The sequence below is a fragment of the Ranitomeya imitator genome, chromosome 1 (genome assembly GCF_032444005.1).
Source record: "Ranitomeya imitator isolate aRanImi1 chromosome 1, aRanImi1.pri, whole genome shotgun sequence".
Taxonomy (NCBI): domain Eukaryota; kingdom Metazoa; phylum Chordata; class Amphibia; order Anura; family Dendrobatidae; genus Ranitomeya; species Ranitomeya imitator.
Window position 1 is genome coordinate 836,942,717 of NC_091282.1, and position 20,863 is coordinate 836,963,579.

The window sequence follows — 20,863 nt, forward strand, 5'->3', positions numbered from 1 at the left end:
ATCATCTCCCGCCTTGACTACTGTAACCTCCTGCTCTGTGGCCTCCCCTCTAACACTCTTGCACCCCTCCAATCTATTCTAAACTCTGCTGCCCGACTAATCCACCTGTCCCCCCGCTATTCCCCGGCCTCTCCCCTCTGTCAATCCCTGCACTGGCTCCCCATCACCCAGAGACTCCAGTACAAAAACCTAACCATGACATACAAAGCCATCCACAACCTGTCTCCTCCATACATCTGCGACCTCGTCTCCCGGTACTTTCCTGCACGCAACCTCCGATCCTCACAAGATCTCCTTCTCTACTCCCCTATTATCTCCTCTTCCCACAATCGCATACAAGATTTCTCTCGTGCATCCCCCCTACTCTGGAATGCTCTACCACAACATATCAGACTCTCGCCTACCATCGAAACCTTCAAAAAGAACCTGAAGACCCACCTCTTCCGACAAGCCTACAACCTGCAGTAACCACCGATTGACCAAACCGCTGCACAGCCAGCTCTACCCTCACCTACTGTATCCTCACCCATCCCTTGTAGATTGTGAGCCCTCGCGGGCAGGGTCCTCTCTCCTCCTGTACCAGTTGTGACTTGTATTGTTAAAGATTATTGTACTTGTTTTATTATGCATACCCCTCCTCACATGTAAAGCGCCATGGAATAAATGGCGCTATAATAATAAATAATAATAATAATAGCCTGAGAGCATGGACAATGCGGATTTTTACATGATGGTGGAGGGCTGGGATGGCTTTTCTCGCAAAAGAAGTGACGACTGGGTAGCTCTTACCGTGGTACAGCGTAGTCCATCTGGGCTTTATAATTATAAATTAAAGAAAAAAAGTAGGCTGTATGCACTTTGAAATAGGTTCCAGGGGTACACGGGCAGCATTGGTCTGGTCAGTGGAGGAGTAGTAGAAAGAAGGTACTGCAGACAGGCTTCGAAGGCCTAACATAAAAAAATTGGGCTGTAGGCACTTTTAAATAGGTTCCAGGGGTACACGGGCAGCATTGGTCTGGTCAGTGGAGGAGTAGTAGAAAGAACGGACCACAGACAGGCTTCGAAGGCCTAACATAATAAAATTGGGCTGTAGGCACTTTATAATTGGTTCCAGGGGTACACGGGCAGCATTGGTGTTGTCAGCGGAGGCCGATTGTAATGAGTGTCTGCCAGTTAGTAGTCCCAAACAATAAATAGATGTTAATCTCTCGCATGACAACAAAACGAAACCACCAAAGGGTGCAATCATTCGGTACTGGGGTGAGCTCCTCTGCGGAGTTTCAGACCTAGTAATTTGGCGCAAATTATTTACTTGGGTAAATATAGGACACTGCCCCGGACTATGTTAAGTACCATCATACATGTCAATACAATGGTATTGTCAGTGGCTGGAATTTAAGGATGTCAGCGCATAGACTAAACATTGGTGGAACTGTGAGAGATAATTGTGCAAGTGGTTTAGCAATGTTTGAGCTGGGGGTGGGGGAACTCTCTTGTGGCCGGCGGTACATGCCCAGGGCCCCTCATGTTACAACAGTGTGTCTGATGTTGGGTGCGCACCACCACCGCCAGAGACACTTTATTGTACTATGAGGGACCCAGTGGCAGTGCCGTCGACCAAAAGCGGGCACACCCACCTCTTCAGACAAACAGCACTCTCACGGGTGCTGGCGCCAAGTGGCGATACCACTGCCCCGTGTGGGGAGTTTGGCCATTTAGGGAGGTGTAAACATGTCGTATGCTGGACAATCAGGTGCTGCAAATTACGAGATTGGAAAAGTCATTCAGAATAGTCCACAGGCAAAACCTAAAACCTTTTCATAGGAAAGCTAGGTGTCGGCCGGGCAAGGTGGGGCAAAAGATTTCGAAATCCAGTTGTGGTTCATTTTAATGAAGGTTAGATCATCTACATTTTGGGTAGCCAGACGAGTCCTTTTTTCGGTTAATATTGAACCTGCAGCACTGAATACTCTTTCTGATAGGACACTAGCTGCCGGGCAAGCAAGCTCCTGCAATGCATATTCTGCCAATTCTGGCCAGGTGTCTAATTTGGATGCCCAGTAATCAAATGGGAATGACGGTTGAGGGAGAATGTCGATAAGGGATGAAAAATAGTTTGTAACCATACTGGACAAATGTTGTCTCCTGTCACTTTGAATTGATGCTGCAGTACCTGTCCTGTCTGCGGTCATAGCAAAATCACTCCACAACCTGGTCAGAAAACCCCTCTGTCCAAGGCCACTTCTGATTTCTGCCCCTCTAACACCTCTGGTCTGCTGGCCCCTGCAGCTCGTGTGAGAACGATCACGGGCGCTGTGTGCTGGGAATGCCTGAAGCAAATGGTCAACAAGAGTTGATTGTTTGGTTGCTAATATTAGTTCCAAGTTCTCATGTGGCATTATATTTTGCAATTTGCCTTTATAGCGAGGATCAAGGAGGCAGGCCAACCAGTAATCGTCATCGTTCATCATTTTAGTAATGCGTGTGTCCCTTTTGAGGATACGTAAGGCCTAATCCGCCATGTGGGCCAAAGTTCCAGTTGTCAAATCAGCGGTTGTGCTTGGTTGAGGGGCAGTTTCAGGCAAATCTACGTCACTTGTGTCCCTCAAAAAACCAGAACCTGGCCTTGCCACGCCACCAATTTCCAGTGGCCCCGGAAAAGCTTCCTCATTAAAAATATAATCATCCCCATCATCCTCCTCGTCCTCCTCCTCCTCTTCGCCCGCTACCTCGTCCTGTACACTGCCCTGGCCAGACAATGGCTGACTGTCATCAAGGCTTTCCTCTTCCTCTGCTGCAGACCCCTGATCCTTTATGTGCGTCAAACTTTGCATCAGCAGACGCATTAGGGGGATGCTCATGCTTATTATGGCATTGTCTGCACTAACCAGCCGTGTGCATTCCTCAAAACACTGAAGGACTTGACACATGTCTTGTATCTTCGACCACAGCACACCTGACAACTCCATGTCTGCCATCCTACTGCCTGCCCGTGTATGTGTATCCTCCCACAAAAACATAAAAGCCCGCCTCTGTTCGCACAGTCTCTGAAGCATGTGCAGTGTTGAGTTCCACCTTGTTGCAACGTCTATGATTAGGCGATGCTGGGGAAGGTTCAAAGACCGCTGATAGGTCTGTATACAGCTGGAGTGTACGGGCGAACGGCGGATATGCGAGCAAAGTCCGTGCACTTTGAGGAGCAGGTCGGATAACCCCGGATAACTTTTCAGGAAGCACTGCACCACCAGGTTTAAGGTGTGAGCCAGGCAAGGAATGTGTTTCAGTTGGGAAAGGGAGATGGCAGCCATGAAATTCCTTCCGTTATCACTCACTACCTTGCCTGCCTCAAGATCTACAGTGCCCAGCCACGACTGCGTTTCTTTCTGCAAGAACTCGGACAGAACTTCCGCGGTGTGTCTGTTGTCGCCCAGACACTTCATAGCCAATACAGCCTGCTGACGCTTGCCAGTAGCTGCCCCATAATGGGAGAACTGGTGTGCAACAGTGGCAGCTGCGGATGGAGTGGTTGTGCGACTGTGGTCTGTGGACGAGCTCTCGCTTCTGCAGGAGGACGAGGAGGAGGGGGTGCGAACGGCTACAGCCAACTGTTTCCTAGACCGTGGGCTAGGCAGAACTGTCCCAAAATTGCTGTCCCCTGTGGACCCTGCATCCACAACATTCACCCAGTGTGCCGTGATGGACACGTAACGTCCCTGGCCATGCCTACTGGTCCATGCATCTGTTGTCAGGTGCACCTTTGTGCTCACAGATTGCCTGAGTGCATGGACGATGCGCTCTTTAACATGCTGGTGGAGGGCTGGGATGGTTTTTCTCGAAAAGAAGTGTCGACTGAGTAGCTCGTAGCGTGGTACAGCGTAGTCCATCAGGGCTTTGAAAGCTTCGCTTTCAACTAACCGGTAGGGCATCATCTCTAACGAGATTAGTCTAGCTATGTGGGCGTTCAAACCCTGTGTACGCGGATGCGAGGCTAAGTACTTCCTTTTTCTAACCATAGTCTCATGTAGGGTGAGCTGGACTGGAGAGCTGGAGATCGTGAAACTAGCGGGGGTGCCGGTGGACATGGCAGACTGAGAGACGGTGGGAGATGGTATTGTTGCCGCCGGTGCCCTAGATGCAGTGTTTCCTACTACGAAACTGGTGATTCCCTGACCCTGACTGCTTTGGCCTGGCAAAGAAACCTGCACAGATACTGCAGGTGGTGCGGAAAATGGTGGCCTTACAGTGACGGAAGGGATGTAGCGTTGCTGACTAGCTTCATTGGCCGAGGGTGCTACAACCTTAAGGGACGTTTGGTAGTTAGTCCAGGCTTGAAAATGCATGGTGGTTAAATGTCTATGCATGCAACTTGTATTGAGACTTTTCAGATTCTGACCTCTGCTTAAGGTAGTTGAACATTTTTGACAGATGACTTTGCGCTGATCAATTGGATGTTGTTTAAAAAAATGCCAGACTGCACTCTTTCTAGCATCGGATACCTTTTCAGGCATTGCAGACTGAGCTTTAACCGGATGGCCACGCTGTCCTCCAACAGGTTTTGGCTTTGCCACGCGTTTTGGGCCAGATACGGGCCCGGCAGATGTAACCTGTTGCGATGTTGATGCCTGCTGCGGCCCCTCCTCCTCCGCTTCAGAACTACTGCCGCCTGCACCCTGTTCCCCCAATGGCTGCCAATCGGGGTCAACAACTGGGTCATCTATTACCTCCTCTTCTAGCTCGTGCGCAACTTCGTCTGTGTCACCGTGTAAGTCGGTGGTAGAGCGTTCGTGACGGGGCAACATAGTCTCATCAGGGTCTGATTCTGGATCAGTACCCTGCGAGGGCAATGTTGTGGTCTGAGTCAAAGGACCAGCATAGTAGTCTGGCTGTGGCTGTACATCAGTGCACTCCATGTCAGATTCAACTTGTAATGGGCATGGCCTGTTAACTGTTTCACTTTCTAAGCCAGGGACGGTATGTGTCAAGAGCTCCATGGAGTAACCCGTTGTGTCGCCTGCTGCATCCTTCTCTGTTGTTGTTTTTGCTGAAGAGGACAAGGAAGCGACTTGTCCCTGACCGTGGACATCCACTAACGACGCGCTGCTTTTACATTTACCAGTTTCAAAAGAGGAGGCATTAGAGCTAGAGGCTGAGTCAGCAAGGTAAGCCAAAACTTGCTCTTGCTGCTCCGGCTTTAAAAGCGGTTTTCCTACTCACAGAAAAGGGAGCGTTCGAGGCCTTGTGTAGCCAGACAGCGAACCTGGCTCCACAGCTCCAGACTTAGGTGGAATATTTTTTTTCCCACGACCACCTGATGCTCCACCACTACCACTACCCTCATTACCAGCTGACAATGAACGTCCCCGGCCACGACCTCTTCCTCCAGACTTCCTCATTGTTTTAAAAACGTAACCAAACTAACGGTATTTGTTGCTGTCAAACAACTTACACGGTGAGCTATAACTTCAGTATGATTTAGATACCCCTTTACAGGTGGGTGAGACCGCAAGGAAAAGCAGGCACAATGTTACACACTCTTTTTTTTGGTGGCACCAAATGAGAGAGAATGCCACACACGCAGGACTGTCACTCAAGCACAAATGTCAATATTAATCTCCCACTGTTTTTTTTTATTTTTTCAGGGAGAATTTAGAAACCCCCCCCAAAAAAATGATTTTTTAAGTTAGAATTTAGAAAACAAATTAAAAAAGTGATTTTTTTTCAGAGAGAATTTAGAAACCAAATAAAAAAAAACAAAACAAATAGGCTTTCTATGGCCCACTATCTGAGAGAGAGAGAGAGAGAGATGGCACGCTCAGGACTGGCACACAAGCCCAAAGGGCAATATTAATCTCCCACTGTTTTTTTTTTTTTTTTCAGGGATAATTTATAAAACCAATAAAAAATAAATAAATAGGCTTTCTATGGCCCACTATTTGAGAGAGAGATGGCACGCTCAGGACTGGCACACAAGCCCAAAGGCCAATATTAACCCCTTAGCGACTGCCAATACGCCTTTTAATGGCGGCCGCTAAGGGTACTTAAACCACAGCGCCGTTAATTAACGGCGCTGTGGAAAAAGTAAATAGCGCCCCCCAGAGTCGGATTTTCTCCGGGGTCTCGGCTGCCGGGGGTAGCCGAGACCCCAGAGAACATGATTCGGGTTTTTTTTTAAAAAAACGCGATCTCTTTTTAATTTCTCTATCCTCCGATGTGATCGCACATCGGAGGATAGAGAAAAGGGGTCCCAGGTAGCCCCCCAATACTTAACCTATCTCCCCCGATGCTCCTCGTGGCTCCCGGTGGGCGCCGCCATCTTGAAAATGGCGGGCGCATGCGCAGTGCGCCCGCCGGCCGGCCCCGCGAGAATCTTTGGGGTCTCGGCTGCCGGGGGTAGCCGAGACCCCAAAGAGCATGATCGGGGGTCGGTTTTAGCGACCCCTGTTTTGCAATCGCCGGAAATTAACTGTTTACCGGCGACCGCAAAAAAAAAAAAAAAAAAGCTAAGTGTAATTCTCTGTCCTCTGACCCTATTATACTCACCTGTGTCCCTGGATCCTCCTGCTGCTCCTCCTGGCCGCCGGCATCTTCTGGGCAAAATAAAATGGCGGGCGCATGTGCAGTGCGCCCGCCATCTGTCTCCATCTGCCGGCCGGCAGGGGAAGAGCAGTTGGGGCTAAAATTAGGGTTAGGGCTAGGGGTAGGGTTAGGGCTAGGGGTAGGGTTAGGGCTAAATTTAGGGTTAGGGTTGGGGCTAAATTTAGAGTTAGGATTGGCGCTAAATTTAGGGTTAGGCTTCTTTCACACTTACGTCGGTACGGGGCCGTCGCAATGCATCGGCCCGACATACCGACGCACGTTGTGAAAATTGTGCACAACGTAGGCAGCGGATGTAGTTTTTCAGCGCATCCGCTGCCCAATCTATGTCCTGGGGAGGAGGGGGCGGAGTTACGGCCACGCATGCGCGGTCAGAAATGGCGGATGCGACGTACAAAAAAACATTACATTGAACGTTTTTTTGTGCTGACGGTCCGCCAAAACACTGATCCAGTGCACTACGGACGCGACGTGTGGCCATCCGTCACGATCCGTCGGCAATACAAGTCTATGGGCAAAAAACGCATCCTGCGGGCACATTTGCAGGATCCGTTTCTTGTCCAAAATGACGGATTGCGACGGATGCCAAACGACGCAAGTGTGAAAGTAGCCTTAGGGTTAGGGTTGGGGCTAAAGTTAGGGTTAGAGTTGGGATTAGGGTTAGGGTTTGGATTAGGGTTGGTATTAGGGTTAGGGTTGGCATTAGGGTTACGCTTGGGATTAGGGTTAGGTTTGGGATTAGGGTTAAGGTTAGGGTTGTGATTAGGGGTGTATTGGGATTAGGGTTAGGTTTGAGGTTAGGGTTGAGATTAGGATTAGGGGTGTGTTGGATTTAGGGTTTTGATTAGGGTTATGGTTAGGGTTGACATTAGGGTTGTTTTGGGGTAAGGGTTGGGATTATCGTTAGGGTTAGTGATTAGGATTATGGATCGGGTTGGGATTAGGGTTAGGGGTGTGTTGGAGTTGGGTTGGAGCTAGAATTGGGGGGTTTCCACTGTTCAGGTACATCAGGGGGTCTCCAAACACGACAGCCAATTTTGCGCTCAAAAAGTCAAATGGTGCTCCCTCCCTTCTGAGCTCTGCCGTGCGCCCAAACAGTGGGTTACACACCCACATATGGGGCATCAGCATACTCCGGATAAATTGGACAACAACTTTAGTGGTCCAATTTCTCCTGTTACCCTTGTGAAAATAAAAACTTGGGGGCTACAATATCTTTTTTGTGGAAAAATTTTTTTTTTTATTTTCACGACTCTGCATTCTAAACTTCTGTGAAGCACTTGGGCATTCAAAGTTCTCACCACACATCTAGATAAGTTCCTTGGGGGGTCTAGTTTCCAAAATGGGGTCACTTGTGGTGGGTTTCTACTGGTTAGGTACATCAGGGGCTCTGCAAACGCAACATAATGCCCGCAGACCATTTTATGAAAGTCTGCATTCCAAAACGGCGCTCCTTCCTTCCGAGCTCTGCCGTGCGCCCAAACAGTGGTTTACCCCCACATATTTGGCATCAGCATACTCGGGATAAATTGGACAACAACTTCTGCGGTCCAATTTCTCTTGTTACCCTTGTGAAAAAAAAAACTTGGGGGCTACAAAATCCTTTTTGTGGAAAAATATATATATATATATATTTTTTTTTATGACTCTGCATTATAAACTTCTGTGAAGCACTTGGGCATTCAAAGTTCTCACCACACATCTATATAAGTTCCTTGGGGGGTCTAGTTTCCAAAACGGGGTCACTTGTGGGGGATTTCTACTGTTTAGGCACATCAGGGGCTCTCCAAACGTGACATGGTGTCCGATCTCAATTCCAGCCAATTCTGCATTGAAAAAGTCAAACGGCGCTCCTTCACTTCTAAGTTCTGCGGTGCGCCCAAAAAGTGGTTTACTCCCACATATGGGGTATTGGCGTATTCAGGAGAAATTGTATAACAAAATTTATGGTTACATTTCTGTTTTTACATTTGTGAAAATAAAAAAAAATGGTTCTGATTTAAGATGTTTGCAAAAAAAAGTTAAATGTTCATTTTTTCCTTCCACATTGTTTCAGTTCCTGTGAAGCACGTAAAGGGTTAATAAACTTCTTGAATGTGGTTTTGAGAACCTTGAGGGGTGTAGTTTTTAGAATGGTGTCAGACTTCATTATTTTCTATCATATAGACCCCTCAAAATGACTTCAAATGTGATGTGGTCCCTAAAAAAAAATGGTGTTATAAAAATGAGAAATTGCTGGTCAACTTTTAACCCTTATAACTCCCTAACAAAAAAAAATTTTGTTTCAAAAATTGTGCTGATGTAAAGTAGACATGTGGGAAATGTTATTTTTTAACTATTTTTCGTGACATATCTCTCTGATTTAAGGGCATAAAAATACAAAGTTTGAAAATTGCAAAATTTTAAACATTTTCGCCATATTTCCGTTTTTTTCATAAATAATCACAAGTAATATCGAAGAAATGTTACCACTAACATGAAGTACAATATGTCACGAAAAAACATTCTCAGAATCAGCGGGATCCCTTGAAGCGTTCCAGAGTTATAACCTCATAAAGTGACAGTGGTCAGAATTGCAAAAATTGGCCCGGTCATTAAGTACCAAATTGGCTCTGTCACTAAGGGGTTAATCTCCCACTGTTTTTTTTTTTTCAGGGAGAATTTAGAAACCCCACAAAAAAAAAACTGAAAAAAAAAATTAGGCTTTCTATGGCCCACTATGTGAGATAGCACACACAGGGATGGCACTCGAGCAGAAATGCCAATCTTAATCTCCCACAGCTTTTTTTTTTTTTAGGGAGAATTAAAAAAAAAAAAAAAAAAAAAAACACAGTGGGACTGTCCTACAATTACTATCTCCCTGCAGTAATCTCAGCCAGGTATGGCAGGCAGCAATAAGGAGTGGACTGCTGCACAAATTAAATAAAAAGTGTGGACAAACAAAAAAGATAGCTGTACAGAAAGGAAGGAACAGGATTTGTGCTTTGAAAAAAGCAGTTGGTTTGCACAGCGGCGTACACACAGCAATGCAGCTATCAGGGAGCCTTCTAGGGCAGCCCAATGAGCTACAGCGCTGAGGAAAAAAAAATGTAGCTTCCACTGTCCCTGCAAACAAAGGTGGTGTTGGACAGTGTAAATCGCTACAGCACAAGCGGTTTGGTGGTTAATGGACCCTGCCTAACACTATCCCTGCTTCTGACGAAGCGGCAGCAACCTCTCCCTAGGCTCAGATCAGCAGCAGTAAGATGGCGGTCGGCGGGAACGCCCCTTTATAGCCCCTGTGACGCCGCAGACAGCAAGCCAATCACTGCAATGCCCTTCTCTAAGATGGTGGGGACCAGGACCTATGTCATCACGCTGCCCACACTCTGCGTCCACATTCATTGGCTGAGAAATGGCGCTTTTCGCGTCATTGAAACGCGACTTTGGCGCGAAAGTCGCGTATTGTATGTCCGACCCCGCACAGGGGTCGGGTCGGGTTTGGTTTCATGAAACCCGACTTTGCCAAAAGTCGGCGACTTTTGAAAATGAACGATCCGTTTCGCTCAACCCTACTCCTGAGCTTTGCACGGTTTCTGAAAAATATTTCCCAATAACATGTAGGGAAATTCAGGAAAAAATGGACCTCAGTTTGTTGTAAAAAAAAAAAAAAAAAAAATCCTATTGGCCCTTAGAAAAATTAAAAACTTAGGGCTACAACAACATTTTAGTAGTAAAAATGTACCGTAATTTATTCTTCCTTCACTGCTCAAAGGTTCACTTATAGGGGGTTTCTGTGGTTCTGGTACCTTCGGGGCTCTGTCAATATCACGTGGCACCCTCAAATATGGCACCTCTTCCATTCTGAGCTTTGCACTGTGCCTCAAAAGTAGTATTCCTCCCATATGGGGTATCTGCATACCCAGGAGAAATTGCACAACAAATTGTATGGTGCAATTTATCCTGATACCCTTATGAAAATGCAACTTTTGGGGCTAAAACATATTTGTGGGGAAAATGTGGTTTAATTATTTTCATGGTTTAACGTTAGAAACTTCTGTGAAGCACCCGATGGTTCAATGTATTCGCCACACATTTAGATCAGTTCCCTGAGGGGTTTAGTTTCCAAAATGTTTTCACTTGTGGGGGATTTTCACTGTTGGGCACACCGAGGGCTCACCAAACGCGACATGGCGTCTGCCAATTTTTCCAGCAAATTTTGCCTTCAAAAAGTCAAATGGCGCTCCTTCCCTTCTGAGCCCTGCCCTGCGCCTTAACAGTGGTTTTCTCCCTCATGTGAGGCATCGAGATGCTCAGGAGGAATTACACAACAAATTTTGGGGTCCATCTTTTCCTGTTACCCTTGTCAAAATAAAAAAGTTTGGATCGGACGTAAATTTTCTGTGAAAAAATGTAAAATGTTCATTTTTTTTTCCACATTCCAAAAATTTCTGTGAAGCATCTGAAGGGTTGATAAAAATCTTGAATGTGCTTTTGAGCATCTTGAGAGGTACAGTTTTTAGAATGGTGTCACACTTGGGTATTTTCTATCTTATAGACCCCTCAAAGTGACTTCAAATGTGATCTGTAATATTTTCCAGACAACATTGCTCTCCAAAAGACAAATACCGTATATACTCGAATATGAGCCGAGATTTTCAGCCCAAATTTTTGGGCTGAAAGTGCCCCTCTCGGCTTATACTCGAGTCACGGTCGGCGGGTGAGGGGGAGAGGGCGCTGAGGCATACTTACCTGCTTCCGGGGCTCCTGGGGCTCCTCCTGCCCGTCCCACGGTCTTCAGTGCCGCAGCTCTTCCCCTGTTCAGCGGTCACGTGGGACCGCTCATTAAAGTAATGAATATGGACTCCACTTCCATATGGGTGGAGCCGCATATTCATTTCTCTAATGAGCGGTAACGGTGACCGCTGATAGAGGAAGAGGCTGCAGCACCGAAGACCAGCTGTCCGGGGGAAGGAGCGGGACGCCGGGAGCAGGTAAGTATTACTTATTCACCTGTCCGCGTTCCACACGCCGGGTGCCGCTCTGTCTTCGCGTCCTCTTGCAGTGACTGTTCAGGTCAGAGGGCGCGATGACGCATATAGTGTGCGCGCCGCCCTCTGCCTGATCAGTCAGTGCGGAGAGACGCCGGGACGGGACGCTGAGGAGCTGCAAGCAAGAGAGGTGAGTATGTCATTTTTTTTTTTTTATTGCAGCAGCAGCAATGGCACAGCTTTCTATGGTACATCTATGGGGCAATAATGAACGGTGCAGAGCACTATATGGCACAGCTATGGGGCAATAATGAACGGTGCAGAGCACTATATGGCACAGCTATGGGGCAATAATGAACGGTGCAGAGCACTATATGACACAGCTATGGGGCAATAATGAACGGTGCAGAGCACTATATGGCACAGCTATGGGGCAATAATGAACGGTGCAGAGCACTATATGGCACAGCTATGGGGCAATAATGAACGGTGCAGAGCACTATATGGCACAGCTATGGGGCCATAATGAACGGCATGGAGCATCTATTTTTATTTTTGAAATTCACCCTAGGCTTATACTCGAGTCAATAAGTTTTCCCAGTTTTTTGTGGCAAAATTAGGGGGGGGTCGGCTTATACTCGGGTCGGCTTATACTCGAGTATATACGGTAGTTGTCTTTCCCTTCCATACTCTGTTGTGTGCCTAAACTGTAATTTCAGTCACACAAGGTGTATTTCCACATTAAGGGGTTCAGCGTTTAAAGCGAACCTCAGCAGTTTTGGCCAATATAAGGTACGGCTACCGCCTTTCAGGGCTTAGCTACAGCATTCTATAATGACCTGAAAGATAAGAAAAATACGTTTTATTATACCCGGTCCGATGGGTGCGCAAGTCCAGCGCCTCCCATCTTCATGCGATGCCGCCCTCCTGTTGCTTCATCGCTCCCCGGCATCACACTCCTGCACAGGCGTACTTATCTACCGGGGCTTGGGCATCTCTGACCTTTCCCAGCGTCTGTTCACTGCAGTACTTTGCTCTGCCCTCAACAGGGCAAATAAGTATGCCTGCGCCGGAGCGCAATGCTGGGGAGCAATGAAGCAACAGGAGGGCGGCGATCATAAGAAGATGGGTGTTGCAGGTCCGGAGCCTCCCATCGGAGCGGACCCCCCCCCCCCCCCCCCCCCATTTCCCGGGTGAGTACAATAAAACTTATTTTTCTTATCTTTCAGGTCGGACCGGGGGCTTATCTATAGCATTATAGAATACTGTAGATAAGCCCTGAAAGGCAGTGGCAGCATCTTATATCCGCCAAAACTGATAACAAGTTCCCTTTAAATCTAAGTTTTGTTTAGGAGTTTTCTGACATTTGGGCATCTCCGTCACTTCAAAAGTGAAGTGTTGCCTAAAAGATAATAGGCTTTGTACGTTTTGAAAAAAAAATGAGAAAATTCCTGCTAACCTTTTTTTTTTTTTTTTTTTTTTAAAGCATTCTACCTTCCTAACAAAATAAAAAGAACATTTAAAAAATTATGCTGACGTTAAGTAGATCTATCTGTCTTAGGCTACGTTCACATTTGCGTTGTGCGCCGCTGCGTCGGCGACGCAACGCACAACGCAAATAAAAACGCACCAAATGCACGCAAAAACGCTGCGTTTTGCGATGCATGCGTCGTTTTTTGCCGAAATTTGGACGCAAGAAAAATGCAACTTGTTGCGTTTTCTGTGCCCGACGCTTGCGGCAAAAAAAACGCATACGCAGCACAACGCATGTCCATGCGTCCCCCATGTTAAATATAGGGGTGCATGACGCATGCGTCGCCGCTGCGTCGCCCGACGCAAACATGCAAAACGCTATTGTGAACGTAGCCTTAAAGGCATAAATGTTTGAAGAAAAAAAAAATCTACATTTTTGATAAACTTCTATTTTTCATTCCAGAGTTATTACCACGCAGACTGACTTACTAGTTTTAACATATCTCGCCTGTCAGGAAGGTGAAAATTTTCTATAGCGTTAAGGGGTTAATATTTACTCTGGTTGAACAATAAGATTACCATTAGCTCAACAGATCATTGGTGTTTGCTAAAACTTTAGAGTTTTATATTTCTGCATTTAATAATTTAGAATTAATGTTATAACTTTTTTTTCTTTTACAGTGTTACACTACAAAAGGACTGGAGTTGACTCGTGTTACTGTTATAAACTATCAGCTTAAGGTTATTTATGACACTTTTGTAATACCAGACAACAAGATTGTGGACTACAATACCAGGTGACTGTGACATTGCTGACTTATAGATATTTAGTAATTTAATTTTTTTTTTTACATGCATGCATTGTAAGGTTTTGTTGTTGGTCAATCCTGAAAGGTTTGATGTATCTAACGTGTTTATGATCCAATTGAAGAATACTCAGGACACTTTTAACCTCTTTTCGGCTTTGGAAATCTGAAGCCCAAAAGATGATACATTGCACAGCAAGTCGGTTTTACATTTCTGTGCATGTGTCTATTTTTTTTAGCATTTATTTTGCTCTTCTGCCAGGCGGGTTTTGTACCATACCCATAAGAAAAAGATGCCATCTGCACATAACCTTATGCTTCATTCGCATATCATTAATTCACATCTGCGTCAAATACATTTTTCTAAAGGAGATCACACAAACACATTAGTCAATTGATCCTTTTACATGTCTATTTTGGGGGGTTTATTTTGGGAGTCAATCAGTCACACATTAAAAAAAAAAAAAAAACACAGAAAAAGATACAGCCTTATCAACACCAAATCTAATAACAAATGCGCAAACACGATGCAGCAGATTCTCATAAGGCGGGGGCATCACAGGTGCAAAATATTGATGAAAACAACCACTGAGAAACCTACCAATTCATGGACGGGATGGCTACCTAGTAAAAAGGTATGTGTGATGCAGATTGTCTGGCTAAGTTCACATTAGCGTATCTGTGCGCAGCGTATCATCTGTATGCCAAAACACATTTAAACGCATTCTTACACCTTTTTTTGTTATCCACATCAGCGTATGCATGATGCATGCACATGCAGCGTTTTATTTTTTTCCATCATGCGTAAGCTGATGCGGATAAAAATGCAGCGTAAGCATTAGCATGCACGCTGATCTATGCGGATCTGTACACCATGCACAGTTACACTAATGTGAACCCGGCCTAAGAGCCTATTATTGACGCCCATACTATTAGATCAGGCGGGCTGCTCAGCACTTTGTAAGTGCACATCAAATGGACTAACAACCCAGCGCACACACACCATAAAGTGGGTCAGCAAAAAAAAAAACGATGGCACACGGATGTCATCATTACTACATCTGTGCACTATTCTTTTAATGACTTGTAGTCATTCAAGTTAGGAAGGAGGAGGAGTTTGAAACATCCTCTTGAGAAAGCAGCCAGCGAAATGTGCATTGGAGTGTGGTCTTTCTTATGGTTTTTGGAAAATATACGCCATACATTATACCTGTGATAATGACTTTACTATTATACATATAAAGGTATATCATATGCATCCTTTTTATCCCATTGTTTATTTAAGATTTATTATTGGCATAGATCCCTGTGCTCATAATTTGATGCCCTTACCTAGGTACAGTGGGTACGGAAAGTATTCAGATCCCTTTAAATTTTTCACTCTTTCATTGCAGCCATTTGGTAAATTCCAGAGAGTTAATTTTTTCACATTACTGTACACTCTGCACCCCATCTTGACTGGAAAAACACAGAAATGTTTGCAAATTTAATAAAAAAGAAAAACTGAAATATCACATGGTCATAAGTATTCAGACCCTTTGCTCAGACACTCATATTTAAGTCACATGCTGTCCATTTCCTTGTGATCCACCTTGAGATGGTTCTACTCTTTCATTGGAGTCCAGCTATGTTTAATTAAACTGATAAAGACACACACCTGTCTATATAAGGCCGGCGTCACACTTGCGAGTTTTACGGACGTAAGAGCGCAGAAACTACGTCCGTAAAACTCGCAAAACAAACGGCACAATTATTCTCTATGCCCCTGCTCCTATCTGCCGTATTAAACTGATCAGTATTATACGGCTTTCTACGGCCGTAGAAAATCGCAGCATGCTGCGTTTGTCACCGTATTGCGCAAATAAAACGTCAATGAAAGTCTATGGAAGCCCCAAAAATACGGATCACACACGGACCAGCAGTGTGACTTGCGAGAAATACGCAGCGGTGTTAGCGAGAAAAGCCGGCAATTCAGTGCGGTGTACAGTAAAATCACACTGACAGCTTCCAGTAGAATAGGTAGAATAAATGTGTACACGTAGAATAGGTGTGTATATGTATATATATCTATCTATCAGTAGACACATATATGTATATATATAATATATTAATATTTCTTCCAGCGCTAGACAGCTTTAAAGCCGGTAATTCAATTACCGGCTTTTGCTTTCTCCTTCCTAAACCCGACATGATATGAGACCTGGTTTACATACAGTAAACCATCTCATATCCCCATTTTTTTTGCATATTCCACACTACTAATGTTAGTAGTGTGTCTATGCAAAATTTGGCCGTTCTAGCAAGTAAATTAAGGGGTTAAATTGCGGAAAAAATTGGCGTGGGCTCCCGCACAATTTTCTCCGCCAGAGTAGTAAAGCCAGTGACTGAGGGCAGATATTAATAGCCTGGAGAGGGTCCATGGTTACTGCCCCCCCCTGGCTAAAAACATCTGCCCCCAGCCACCCCAGAAAAGGCACATCTGGAAGATGCGCCTATTCTGGCACTTGGCCACTCTCTTCCCACTCCCCTGTAGCGGTGGGATATGGGGTAATGAAGGGTTAATGCCACCTTGCTATTGTAAGGTGACATTAAGCCAAATTAATAATGGAGAGGCGTCAATAATGACACCTATCCATTATTAATCCAATACTAGTAAAGGGTTAAAAATACACAAACATTATTAAAAATTATTTTAATGAAATAAAAACAAAGGTTGTTGTAATATTTTATTGAACGCCCAATCCAATCACTGAAGACCCTCGTTCTGTAACAAAAAAAACATAATAAACCAACAATATCCTTACCTTCCGCAGATCTGTAAAGTCCAACGATGTAAATCCATCTGAAGGGGTTAAAATATTTTGCAGCCACGAGCTTTGCTATGAGGACAACCAGCAGAGGGCACCCTCTTGATCTCGAGCCAGGGAGCAATTGTAGGACAAGAGCCTTGGTGAGAGAAGTAAAGAAGAACCCCAAGATCACTGTGGCTGAGCTGCAGAGATGCAGTAGGGAGATGGGAGAAAGTTCCAAAAAGTCACTGCAGACCTCCACCAGTGAGGCCTTTATGGCAGAGTGGCCCAATGGAATCCTCTCCTCAGTGCAAGACGTATGAAAGCCCGCATAGAGTTTGCTAACAAACGCATGAAGGACTCCCTGACTATGAGAAATAAATACTCTGGTCTGATAAGACGAAGATAGACCTTTTTGGTGATAATTCTAAGCTGTATGTGTGGAGAAAACCAGGCACTGCTCATCACCTGCCCAATATAATCCCAACAGTGAAACATAGTGGTGGCAGCATCATGCTATGGGGTGTTTTTCAGCTGCAGAGAGAGGATGACTGGTTGTCATTGAAGGAAACATGAATGCAGCCAAGTACAGCGATATCCTGGATGAAAACCTCTTCCAGAGTGCTCTGGACCTCAGACTTCGCTGAAGGTTCACCTTCCAACAAGTCAATGTCCCTTAGCACACAGCTAAAATAACAAAGCAGTGGCTTCAGAACAACTCTGTGACCATTCTTGACTGGCCCAGCCAGAGCCCTGACCTAAACCCAATTAAGCATCTCTGGAGAGACCTAAAAATGGCTGTCCACCAACGTTCACCATCCAACCTAACTGAACTGGAGAGGATCTGCAAGGAAGAATGGCAGAGGGTCCCCAAATCAAGGTGTGAAAAAACTTGTTGCATCATTCCCAAGAAGAAGACTCATGGCTGTACTAGCTCAAAAGGGTGCTTCAACCAACTCAATACTGAGCAAAGGGTCTGAATACTTATGACTAGGGTTGAGCGAAACGGGTCGGCCAGATTCAAAAGTCGCCGACTTTTGGCAAAGTCGGGTTTCATGAAACCCGACCCGACCCCTGTGTGGGGTCGCCATGAGGTCGGCGATCTTCTGATCTGGAATCGGAATTCCGATACAGAGTTCCGATATGTTTAAGATATCGGGAATCGGTATTGGAATTCATATTTAAGTGTAAAATAAAGAATAAAAAAAAAAAAATATTGATATACTCACCCTCGGACGCGCCCTGGTTCTCACCGGCAGCCTTCCTTCCTAAGAATGAGCGCCTGAAGGTCCTTCGATGACGTCGCGGCTTGTGATTGGTCGCGTGAGCGGTCACATGGGCGGTCACGCGACCAATCACAAGCCGCGACGTCCTCTAAGGTCCTTCAGGCGCTAATTCTTAGGAAGGAAGCGTCCGAGGGTAGGTATATACTCACCCTCGGACGCGCCCTGGTTCTAACCCGCAGCCTTCCTTCCTAAGAATCAGCGCGTGAAGGACCTTAGATGACATCGCGGCTTGTGATTGGTCGCGTGACGCCCATGTGACCGTTCACGCGACCAATCACAAGCCGCGACGTCATCAAAGGTCCTTCAGGCGCTCATTCTAGGAAGGAAGGCTGCCGGTGAGAACCAGGGCGCGTCCGAGGGTAAGTATATCAATATTTTTTATTTTGATTCTTTATTTTACACTTAAATATGGATCCCAGGGCCTGAAGGAGAGTTTCCCCTCCTTCAGACCCTGGGAACCATTAGAAACCCAATGCATCGCATTGGGTTTCGTGTTTCGGCCGACCCCGACTTTTCTATAGGATCGGCCGATTTCACTCGACCCGACTTTTGAAAAAGTCGGGTTTCGTGAAACCCGACCCGATCCTACAAAAAGAAAAGTCGCTCAACCCTACTTATGACATATGATATTCCAATTTTTCTTTAATAAATTTGCAAAAATTACTACATTTGTTATTTTTTCAGTCAAGATGGGGTACAGAGTGTACATTAATGTGAAAAAAATGAACTTTTTTTGAATTTCTCAAATGGCTGCAATGAAACAAAGCGTATACAATTTAAATGGGTCTGAATACTTTCCGTACCCACTGTATGTAGACAGTTATGTTTTGTTTTATGAAATCAACAAAGAGAAATAAAGCCAGCTCACCACCTTCCTGGTGCACGGAATCTCCGTCCTGATGAGACGATGTGCAACATAAGAGAAAAAAAAGGTCTTTGTTCCAGCTCCATGAGTAAATATTTCACGAATTAAAAATAACAAGACATGCTCCAAGACCGCACCAGACGTGCACACAGAAACAGCAGGGACGCGTTTCGATCGCAACAGCGATCTTTATCAAAGCTGTTATTTGCTCCAAATGGCAAATATTTAAATACAAGCCAGACCAATAAATTCATGGTGAAAAATCACATGACATGTAAGGTCCTACAATATAGTGTGAACAAACAAATAAGAACAATCATAAAAAAAGAAAAATTATATACATAAATACAATAAAGGAAAAACATACCAAAAATATATACAATAAACAATCAATGATAATGAAACATAATTTCATTGCGTCTATTTATTCCGTCTGGAAATCTAGTGCCTAAGTAATAAATCCAGTACGCTTCTCGGGTTAGCAGTCGGCGTCTGACATCTCCACCACGTAATGAACTGTTCAACTTCTCCAATCCACAAACTTGCAAGGAAGAAATATTGCAGGCATGTCGCTGAACAAAATAGCTACTGAAGATATACTACGAGAGAAATTAACATTAGTACCATGTCTTGTAATTTTTAATTTGTGAAATAAATTTGAAGATTTTACTCGAGCTGGAACAAAGACCTTTTTTTTTCTCTTATGTTTTGTATTACCCAGATTCCTTTTAGTATTTGTCATAATGTAAATCTTTTCATATTTATTAATAAAGTTTTTATTGCTTGGAGGTGTGACCATATTTGATTTGTAGGGATATACGTAAAAAAAACACTAACAAATTCTCCAAAGAACTTGTGTTCTCAATGAGTCAGTATGTCTTCAAATATGCCATATTTTTACAGGTTGTTAGTTTTGTTTAACTATTTTTGCATACTTTATGGTATTAAGTTATGCTCTTTCTATTCCATCTCTTCAGAAAGGTGGTGACTATTTTGGTAGCATTTTTTTTTTACAAAGTTGAACAAGACAGTGAAATATAGTAATCATTATTATGGGTAAGGTCAATACAAATTGTGTGTGTGTGTATATATCTATAATATAACGCTGGGAGTGTCACTCTGTCCGAAGCCTTTATAGACTGCGCAAGCGCCGGCGCAGTCTGGCCCCCACAGAGTGACGCTCCCAGGAGATTGCGGTATGCGTAAACACTGAACGCACACCGCGATCTCCACCGGAGAGTCAGGGACCGCCAGGAGGGTAAGTATATTCACCTGTCTGTTCTGAATTCTGTGGCCAAGCTCCATCCTGTGGTCGTGAGTGGTACTTCGGCTGGTTCTGTCTGAGCTTCCTTTGGTGGATGAGAGTGGTACTGCGGCTTGAGTTTCCTTCCTCAGGTGATGAGGTTAAGTCGTTAGGTGCTGCTCTATTTAACTCCACCTAGTGCTTTGATCCTGGCCTCCAGTCAATGTTCTAGTATTGGTCTTGCTTTCCCCTGGATCGTTCCTGTGGCCTGTCTTCCTGCATAAGCTAAGTTTTGCTTGTGTTGTTTTTGTTTGCTATTTTTTCTGTCCAGCTTGCTATATTGGTTTTTCTTGCTTGCTGGAAGCTCTGGGACGCAGAGGGAGCACCTCCGTACCGTTAGTCGGTGCGGAGGGTCTTTTTGCCCCCTCTGCGTGGTTGTTTGTAGGGTTTTGTGTTGACCGCAAAGCAATCTTTCCTATCTTCGGTCTGTTCAGTAAGTTGGGCCTCACTTTGCTAAATCTATTTCATCTCTGCGTTTGTATTTTCATCTCAACTCACAGTCATTATATGTGGGGGGCTGCCTTTTCCTTTGGGGTATTTCTCTGAGGCAAGCTAGGCTTATTTTTCTTTCTTAGGGCTAGCTAGTTTCTCAGGCTGTGCTCGAGGCGCATAGGACTGGTCAGGAGCGCTCCACGGCTACCTCTAGTGTGGTTGGATAGGATTGGGGATTGCGGTCAGCAGAGTTCCCACGTCTCAGAGCTCGTCCTATGTTTTTGGTAATTGTCAGGTCACTTTGTGTGCTCTGAACTTCAAGGTCCATTGTGGTTCTGAATTACC

At 45.0% G+C, this 20,863-nt stretch overlaps 1 protein-coding gene across 1 annotated transcript in view; it reads left to right on the forward strand.

Annotated features, from left to right (window-relative positions):
- Positions 1-20,863, forward strand: part of REXO1 (RNA exonuclease 1 homolog) — a 256,903-nt gene that overhangs the window by 170,051 nt on the left and 65,989 nt on the right. Inside the window, exon 13 of the mRNA XM_069740645.1 lies at positions 13,719-13,834. Within this exon, the coding sequence (XP_069596746.1) occupies positions 13,719-13,834 (116 nt within the window). The remainder of the gene's footprint in view (positions 1-13,718; positions 13,835-20,863) is intronic.